This window comes from Rosa chinensis, chromosome 2 (genome assembly GCF_002994745.2).
Source record: "Rosa chinensis cultivar Old Blush chromosome 2, RchiOBHm-V2, whole genome shotgun sequence".
Taxonomy (NCBI): Eukaryota; Viridiplantae; Streptophyta; class Magnoliopsida; order Rosales; family Rosaceae; genus Rosa; species Rosa chinensis.
This window is the reverse complement of record NC_037089.1, coordinates 46,265,493-46,275,585: the sequence shown is the minus strand read 5'-3', so window position 1 is coordinate 46,275,585 and position 10,093 is coordinate 46,265,493. Positions and strand designations below refer to the sequence as shown.

Below are 10,093 nucleotides of genomic sequence, written 5' to 3'. Positions count from 1 at the left end.
CTTTATATGCGCTCTCATCAGAACTAAACTCCATTCCAATATATAGTTCTTCTTTCTTCTCTTTGTCTTCATTTGAACTTAAAGAATAATCATTACATTGAAAAGTCTCCTCAGTTTGCACATCAACTTCATCCTCACTTACTAAATCATCTTCTTCCTCACTTACTAAATCATCTTGTTCCTCACCTTGCAAATCAATTCCATTCTCACCCAGCAAATTGAACTCGTCATAACCTTGCAAACCGAATTCATCCTCATCTAGAAAAGCAACTTCTCTACCACTTAATAACTCATTATTTATACATACTATATTTTTTGTAACCTGCAATATACATATTAATTCTAAATTTTTATTTGTTACCTACAACTATTAACGAACTGAACTAAATTTTATTTGTTACCTACATATTAAACTGAACTGCTGCCTTCACTTAAATTTTGACCACGATATCAACTATTAACGAAGAAGAAAAATTGATCAAGCTATATTCCATTTGACTAGGAAAAATAAGTTACTGCAACAGAGACTTCAATTAAGTAATTTTTTTTTTTAAGAGAAGAAGGCAGCAGTTCGGGCAAGTAATAAACAAGTGTTTTTATCCCATGTATACACAGACAAAGTGGAGATATAAAACAATCCATATATGCAATATGACTTTGAGAGACAGGTATCAATTGCTTCAAAATATCTTACAGAGACCTAAGCAAAAGAGATTCATGGTTAAGTCCCAATTATATATATTTAGAAAAAATCAGGTAACAGAGACCTAAGCAAAAGTGGTTCCAAAATCACTGACCACCCAAGAGGTCTTTCCATACTTGGAGTCACTAGAAAGTCCATCTCTGAACTTCCATTTACAAATATAAAAATTTCCGAGGTAAGAATTTCAAAGTCTTGAACAATTTGGCAAGTGATTTAGTGCAGACCATGCTCCAACACAGAAGAAGGCTAAGCTTATGCAGTCTTAAAGAAGCATTCCTATACCAGACAATCTGACACAATAAGGATTAGAATACTTCTACGAGCTACAAGATATGTATCCCTGTTTTCACAGGATAAAACACTTCCACATCCCTTTTTTAAGCTACCTGTTTATAAATCTAACTCAAGTATCGAAAAAAAAATTATCCTGAGAATAGTTCATGGTCATGAATATCAGAACAAATGGACAATTATACACTTTAGTCATTCGACTGGGCTTTAGAACCGCCATAAGGAATACAAGCTTGTAAAAACCAATTATGCCAGTAAACTTGTACACCAAAAGCCAACATGTAAACAGATGTATATGTATAAATGTCAAAACACACTATATCAATCCCCATATGATATAAACAAAATATGAAAGCTTAATCATGAATTCCTTGAACCGTATGACTTGATCGAAACCATATGCTGATATAAATATTACCGCTTATCCAAGCGCAATCTGTTCTTCATCCTCATCAGAGATGGTATCCATAGTTGCAGCTACAGTCAGTATGGATTGACTGAGGCGTCTCTAGGTTTCAAAACTTCCTCTATTCTTCGTCCTGGCCAAGAGCACGGTATGGATTTGGGAACGGCGTTAGCTAACGTCCGTTCCTTAATTGAGTTGGAATTCTGTTTTTATATTTTATTAGTTCTTTTATAAATAGTTAAGGTAGAGTTTTATTTATTTACTCAACATATATGTGGTTATTTCTGATTGGTAGGTTGGAAGAGGGGTGAACAAGCAGGTTCACCCAGGGATGGATCCAAGAATTGTTCAACTAGAAATAGTAGCAATGCTTTTAGTTATGTTTTGTTGCTATATTTACTATCACCTTAAAAATTAAGGAGCAGAGAGTTTCTATTGGGACCTCCAAATCTGCTCACTTGACCTCACTCTATTATGAATTATTAAATGACATATATAACCTACTATAAAATGACTATTAGGGACAATAATTATACCCAAAAAATGGTTATATTTATTTTCTCTACACTTTCGAATTCAATAATATTAGATTGCATTCTTTATTATTTTCCCTATCTATTTCCATTTTCCAATTTCATTACGTACTCATTAAAGCATTCATATATATATATATATATATATATATATAAATATATATATATATTAAGAAATAAAACTATGATTAAGATAAAAATGTATGATATGCATATTGAACGCATATTGGTCAGGAAGAACAAAATAAATTGTATTATGCCCTAAATCTAAATCTAAATCTATTTATTATATTTGTAAAAAGAAGAAGGAAAAAAAAGATCTAGCAAATAAAAATAAATAAAAAATATTTAAATAATTAATCATGAGGTACAGAAAATAGAGAAACATTAAGAAAAAATGATTAATCTTTTTTTTTTGAACAGCTAAAAAAGAAAAAGTAAATTAAAAAAATCACATAATAGTTCATGTTATTTTATTTTTATTAATTTTTAAAACTCAATACCTTGTGTTTGATTTTTTTTTATTGGATAAGAGATTTATGTTATCTGATTAAAGAATGGAGATGTAATTAAGATTTATAGAGTAATTAAATGGGAAAATGATCGGTTACCCCATTTCTGTGACATTTGACCCCATTTACCCAAACACTCTAAGAGATTGCCCAATTAATCATTAGTTTTCATTTTTAAACCCCAATTACCCAACTTTTTAAACGTGTGGCTGTTTTATTCATTTTTGTGGACGCTTTTGCCCTTTTATAACTGAAAGCACTATAACTGAACGTTTTGAAATCGTAACAGAAACGGGATTTAGGGAGCGAAGCTCTCCGATTTCAGTGAGAGAGGTTCGGCTGTATATGTAGTTAGAGAAGTTCTCTGGGTTTGAGTGTGGAGCTTTATCATTTTAGAGAGAGAGAGAGCAGCTGTGCGATTTATATAGGCAGGAGAGAGAAGCGTCTTGCTCCCGGTTAACGGATGATCGGTGTCTTCGGTGTGTGAATCTTCTGCGATTTAGAGTTGGTGGTAGTAGTATTTGCGATTCATATAGGGAGGAATTCTGTTGTGATTTTCACATGGATCGTGATTCAGATGCTCTTCGAGTTCATCCACTGAGGTTTGCTTTTGTTTCTTTACCTCTATCGAATCCGTTTGGCTTTTAGCTCTGTTTAATATGTTTGATTTTCGGATTTTTTTTGTACGAATTGTTGTCTTATTTTTCGAACTGAATTTTCTGAATCAGAGCTTCCAGGCGTTTGTTTCGATTATGAATTGTTTTTGTTATTTTGGTATTGAATTTCCAGGTGTTTTTGAGTGCATTGTGTTAGGTTTGAGTTTTTGTATTAATTTCGTGTTTCTTTCGTTGAATTCATGTTTGGATTTTGGGGTTGAGCTGGTACCCGGAGTGTTGCGGTAGTTCTGATTATATTCTTGGGAGGCAGTAATATTTCTAGTGGGGGCCAATAATGTTGTTCAACGATATTTTAGTATCTATAATTGTTGCTTACTGATGATTTATTTTGAATACATTGCAATTTATTAACCTTACAAAGATTAAATGGCTGTTTTGACTATATTACTGGGGACCAGTATTGAGTTTATTGGGGGGCAGTAATGTTTTAATGTGTTATTAAGTAGTTGTAATTGTTGTTTTTGTTATCTTTTTCGTCATTTTGAAAGTTTTTTGGTACTAATTCATCTTCGTTTTGGTAGGTTTGATTTCATTATTGGGGGGTAGTATTAAGTTTATTTGGGGGCAGTAATATGTGTTTTTTGTTCTAATAATAGAATGGTCTGACTGTGATTTCTTCGTAGGTCTATGCCTGATCCTCTGGTTGCTAGGTGTCTTTACTCTGGCAAAGGTTATATGATTCCTTTGAATCAATGCATGGACTACTCTGAGTTGTATGAAGACATTTTCCGTACATTCCAGTTTTTCCCAACTGATAATGTTGAGCTTCAGTATTCAGTTCCAGGTTGTGAAGTCTGTTTTCTGCGTAATGATCGTGATTTCCAGATGCTGTTTTGCTCTGCCAGGATTCACAGGCTAGAGTGTGTCGATATTTCAGTTTTAAAGGTTGGGGGAGGTTTTAGGAGAAACGGTTCGGTGGATAGTGGTTCGGAAGTTATTGATGAAGATGATTATTTAGGTGATGCATTCAGGACTGAAGTTCACAAGACGTATTTGTCTGATGAGTGGAGTTCTTATATCCATAACGTCGGGGATAAGTTTCATGGCGCTGCTGAGCTCCGTGAAAAACTCAGGAAGTATGCAATTGCAGTTGGTTTCGAGTTTGTATTCCTGAGAAATGATCTGGACCGTATTCATGCAGTCTGTGCAAATGTTGGAACGGAAGGTTGTGATTGGCATATTCGTGCTTTTTCATCATCTGCCAATGGTTGCCTGTATATCACAGAGTTGAATAATACTCACACCTGCAAGGGTGTAGTTAGGACTCAAAAACACAAGCTTTTGGGGTCCAAGGTTGTCAAGACTTGCATTGCTTCTGATGTTACTTTTAATCTCTCATTGAAGCCAAGGGAGATTATGAGCAAGTTTAAATCAACATATGGGTTTGATATTTCATACAAGGTTGCCTTGAAAGCAAAGCATCGGGCCAAGGAAGCGATTTATGGTTCCGATGCAGACACGTTCAGCAAGTTATCTTGGTATAAGGAAGCTGTTTTGCAGAGTAACCCCGGCTCTTCTTTTGTGTTGGAGGTTGAACCATCTTCAAATCGTTTTCAGAGGCTTTTCGTAGCTTATGGAGGTTGTGTAGAAGGCTTCCAATTCTGTTTGCCAGTGTTGTATGTTGATGGAACGTTTGGTAAAAGCATTTACAAGGGACAGATTCTGTCTGCAACTGGAAGGAATGGGAATCAAGGTAACTGAATTGTTTATTCCCTCCCCATAAATTTATTCTTGTCCCCCAGTAATATTGGCCTTTGTTATAGTTTTTTCTGTGAACTTAATATTTCTTGTTTTAGTTTCTCTCATTGTGATATATATCATTTTTACATTGCTGTACGACGTTGTGACATTGTACTGCCGTGAAATTACAACATTATTGACCCCCAGTAGACTGATTTTTATGTGATCTGTTTTATGCAGGTTTCTATCCTCTAGCTGTATGTTTTTGTGATTCAGAGACAGATGCAAACTGGACATTCTTTTTCAAACATTTGAAGTGTCTGCTTGAACCTCAAGGGAGAGTTATCACATTTATTAGTGATCGGGGTGTTGGATTGTTGAGCGCTTTCGATAAGGTTTTTGCCGGTAATCCTCATCTGTTTTGTTACAAGCACTTGGTGGCAAACCTTGCCAGTAAATATAGGGGTAAAGGTAATTCAAAACTGATAGAAGATGTAAAGCAGAAGTTTTTTAAGGTCGCATATTCGTCGACTCAGAAGGAATATCGTTTCAATTTGCGGTTGCTTAGAGAAGCTGGAGGTGCCGATATTATTGACCCTTTTCTTTCTGAATTGCCTGTGGAAAATTGGTGCCGTGCATTTTATACTAGCTGCCGATATGGAATTATGGCTAATGGGATTGCTGAATCATTTAACTCTTGGATTGCAATTGAGCGTTTGATGCCAGTCTACAGTATGCTTGACCAGACAAGAATTAAACAAATGGAGATGGCGGGTAAAAGGAGGGAAGAAGCAGAACGTTGGACCTCAGAACTAACTCCCAAAATGGAGGAAAGGTTGAAGGTGCAGATGGAGAAATCTCGTCGTTTCAGTGTCCATTATTCAAGTCCTGGAGTTTATGAGGTTCGATCTGACTTTTCATATGTTGTCAACATTTGCGATCATGCTTGTTCATGTGTTAAATGGCAGATCAATTGTTTTCCTTGTCCTCACGGCCTCGCTGCATTACAAGCAGCCTCTGAAAATGTGTATGATTATATTGATAAGTACTTTCATGTTGGTATGTTCAAGAAGAGCTACAGTTTTCCTATCCATCCGATAACAAATGTTGATATGTCTTCTTCGGATTCAGCCTCTGAATGTATATTACCTCCACTTGCGAAGAGGCCCCCCGGGAGGCCTAGGGTGAAGCGGTTCAAGTCGGTTGGAGAGGTTGAAAAGAAGCTGATTCGTTGTGGTCGTTGTGGAAAAATGGGCACTCATAACAAGTTGAGCTGCACTGAACCTCTCGTTCAACAGTAGTATATGTTTCTGTAGAGAGTTTTTAGGGTTTGACTTTGTCTAGTGGGGGGCAGTAATTGGTTTACTGGGGGACAGTAATTGTTTATATTCATAATCAAATTAACATTTTTATCTCACATGTCATATTCCAACTGTTGTGATGAAAAAAATTGCATCTACATAGCACAATTTCCATTTTGCAGCAGGATTAGTAATTATTCGGTGGCAATACTGGGGGACAGTAATTTGATTATTGGGTGCCAGTAATTGTTTTTATCCAGGCTGAAATAAAAATTTTCTTATTCACATGTCATTTTCTTACCGTTGGGATGATGATTTAACAGGTTTAATGCTTATTTGATGTTAATACTGGGGGGCAGTAATTGGTTTACTGGGGGGCAGTAATTAATAGTATTCAGGCTCAAATACACATTCCTCCCATTCGCATGTCAGATTGTTAATGTTGGGATGATTATAGTTGAATCGACGTAACACAAGGTCAATTTTCCATCAGTGTTTTTGCTTATTGGGTGACAATACTGGGGGCCAGTAATTGGGTTACTGGGGGGTAGTAATTGTTATTATTGAGGATCAAATAAACATTCCTCCCATTCGCATGTCAGATTCTTAATGTTGGGATGATTATAATTGAATCGACGTAACACAAGGTCAATTTTCCATCAGGGTTATAGCTTTTTGGGTGACAATACTGGGGGCCAGTAATTGGTTACTGGGGGGCAGTAATTGTTATTATTGAGGATCAAATAAACATTCCTCCCATTCGCATGTCAGATTCTTAATGTTGGGATGATTATAATTGAATCGACGTAACACAAGGTCAATTTTCCATCAGGGTTATAGCTTTTTGGGTGACAATACTGGGGGCCAGTAATTGGGTTACTGGGGGGCAGTAATTTGTTAACTTGGACATATAAGGTAGTAACATGTCTAATTTGGAGCATTTTTTTGTAAAGCACCTGCTTCTAATTGAAGTCAGCATCGGTATACTATATCATCTAATAATGCAGTTCATTTCAACATAGTTTGAAGACTAGACTATTACGATAACTGTACACGCCCTACTCTTCGGATATGAAAACTACATGTATAAATATGTAATATCTAATCCCATGTCTCACTTTCTTCCCAATACTAAGTGCATGAACCTCTCAAGCAGTCTTTTTCGCATGTTGTCCCCACCTTCCTTGGTTGGTTCCACGCCGTTTACAATGCTCTCCATGTAATGTAGCATAAAGGGTCCGCAATCACCACTGTAATGTAGCATAAAAAATTAGACATGTTTAGGAATGTACGCAGCAACGACAAATGTTATACAAGTATTATGACAAATATTTTACTTCAATGTACTTACGATGATGGGTTCTGTTGCGGGCAGTCAAAGTCTTCATAGAGTTCATAGTCTGTCTCCACAACGTTATTCTGTAAGATCCAGTTCCTGGTCTGTTTTTCTTCCTCGGTCATTGCTTCTTCAACGATAATCAGGTTTTCGTTATCATCTTCGCCTTTGCATTTCTCTCGTGTGACATTGGGATCTTGGCTTTCTCCCGGCATTCTCATCTTAGTCAAGTTCACAGAATGTATGAACTTCTTTATGTGCTTTACCTATTATGAGCAGATATAGATTTTTAATTCCACAAAAGCATGCCAACAGTATTTAAAAAATAAAACTGAATTTCTGTAATTACTACATACCACTCTAGCTGCATTCAGGTGGTACTTCTCCTCATTGTTGAATTCATGTACTGGTGGCCTCAATGAATTCATATGGCTGAATCTCCTTGTTTCATTGTCGATTACCAGTAATGTGTAGTGCATGCTTGTGATGTGGTGAATTGGTAATAGCACCTGTTTGAAACGGAAGACGGACCACAGTGGTTCATAAATCATAGTCTCGACTCCACACTCAAAAGGCCGAGTGTCCTCTTCCTGTTCTTTCGTCTGTTCATACTTTATGGCATAATACTGTAAACATAACGTAACAAAATTTATTCAATTAACTTATCATTGAATCTAGTTCAAATTTTGCTCATTCAGTGGGGGTAGTATACTTATTACTAGGGTGCAATAATATTACGATATGAAATTCATATACAGAACTGCTACAAAACACAAAATTATATATACTTATTGCCACAAAGTGGGCCATAAACAATCTACTGCCCCCCAGTAGATAGATTACTACCCCCCAGTAACCACAAAGGGTACTCCATATTTCAGCATGTTACTCAATGTGGCTTCCGAATAAACACATAACTGAATAGATTTGGGTTATGCTACTTACAGAAGCGTCTACTGTGAGGAATCCCACTTGCGAACTTTGCTTTTCTGCATCAGACTTCAGCAAGTCAATGTAAACGGCGATCACCTGCCAAATTCAGTACGTGGAATATGCATCAAAACTTTATAAGTAATATGACAAATGAACTATTACATTTATTGATGAGATTACTGGGGGGCAGTAATCTTTAAACTGGGGTGCAGTAGATTATTGAATCGAGCCATTGGGCATTAATCTATCTACTGTCAGGCAGTAGATAGTTGAATGGATCGACTCATTGAAATACTTACGTCAGTTTCAATGTCCCCCTCCTGGATTATTACTCTTAGGTCGTGCTTCGTGATCTGGCGTAGAAGATCACTGCTGATCCAGTACTCGGTCCTATTGAAACAGAAACATTAGATTCCAACACTATCTGTATGTAAACCGGTAATTAAATTGTCACACCAATTTTAAACCACAATGTGTACTTACGTGTCTTTCTGAGCAACGTTGAAGAAGTCTCGATAATACCTTGCCACTGCAGGATCCAATGTCTTCCATGTTTGCTTATCGCATTTGACTCCCTTAAGTTTTAACTTGTTGTGAAATTTTCCAGTGGCTTGAAGCATGACTCCTGCCTTCTTAGGTGCAGCTCGCTTTGAAATTTTTGCCACTTCTGGAGTGTCGTACTCCCACTCCTCCTCTCTAGCTTTCTTGGCAGCCCTCCGGTATGTCTTCACGTTTTTCACTATCGAATGTATCTCCGGAGTTTTCTTCGTCTGTTCCTCATCAGCATGTTTCCGTTCCTTCTTTTTTTCCTTTCCAACTAATTGCATCACTTCTGCCTCAGCAATGTTCCTTATAATGTTGTCAAGCTGGGCATCTTCATCTTCATTCCCATGTTTTTGTTGCCCCACTGGGAAACTGCTTTCATTCACCTCTTCAGGTACTTCTTGTGCAATAGGGAACGCTGATGTCACCGTGTCCGTCGACTTTCCCGCACTAGCTGCATGATGTGTTTCCTCTCCGACGCTCGGTCCAAAGTTTGGATTTTCATCCTCAACTTCATCATGGTGGACCACAACTTGCTTGAAAGGAATTATCTCAAGTTGGGTTTGAGGTGGGGGGACCTCTCCTTTCTCCCTTTCAAGCCGTATGTACAGCGCCCTGATGAGGTTATTTTTGGCCCGTTTTTCAATTTCCAACTCCCTAATTCTCTCGTCGGCAACCCTAAGCTTTCCCCATAAATCCTTGTTCTGTGCAATCAGGGCCTCATTTGCTTTGGCAAGCCTTGCTAACTTTACCTCCATTTCTTTTGCGGGCTTTGTCTCACCAATGGCTTCTTCCATCTCCCTAATCAGTTCCTTGATATTCCCCGTCAGCCTTTCTGTTTGTTGCTCTTCTGCTTGGCTTGCCAGTGGTACCTGCCAACAGAACATAACCATAACCATCAATCTATTGGTCCCCAATAATGTGTTTACTGGGGGACAGTAACAAGATTATTACCCACCAGTAGACTGCCATAGAAGCACATATATACATGTAAACAATTCAATTTTAGCAACAAACATCAGAAATACCGGAAGACGGATTATGTTTAACATATCTATTACCGGCCTATTACTGAATTAACACATTACTGGGTCCCAGTAATGTGTTTATTACCCCACATATAGTACTGCACCCCACTAGACAAGGTCAACATACTGTCTACTGCCCCCCACTAGACC

General features: G+C 37.3%; 1 protein-coding gene and 1 long non-coding RNA gene across 2 annotated transcripts; one reads left to right on the top strand and one right to left on the bottom strand.

Moving 5' to 3' along the window:
• The first annotated feature begins 2,973 nt into the window (after positions 1-2,973).
• LOC112184380 lies at positions 2,974-6,103 on the top strand. The gene is made up of 3 exons (XM_024322638.1): positions 2,974-3,047; positions 3,746-4,815; positions 5,043-6,103. The coding sequence occupies exons 1-3, from the start codon at positions 3,007-3,009 to the stop codon at positions 6,101-6,103; spliced, it is 2,172 nt and encodes a 723-aa protein (XP_024178406.1). The 5' UTR covers positions 2,974-3,006.
• A 1,911-nt stretch (positions 6,104-8,014) lies between these two features.
• On the bottom strand, positions 8,015-8,683 carry LOC121051699. Its single transcript, XR_005806521.1, has 3 exons — positions 8,672-8,683; positions 8,385-8,468; positions 8,015-8,065 (listed from the first exon to the last, which is right to left on the bottom strand). It is a non-coding gene; the product is annotated as an uncharacterized LOC121051699 (long non-coding RNA).
• Positions 8,684-10,093: the final 1,410 nt, after the last annotated feature.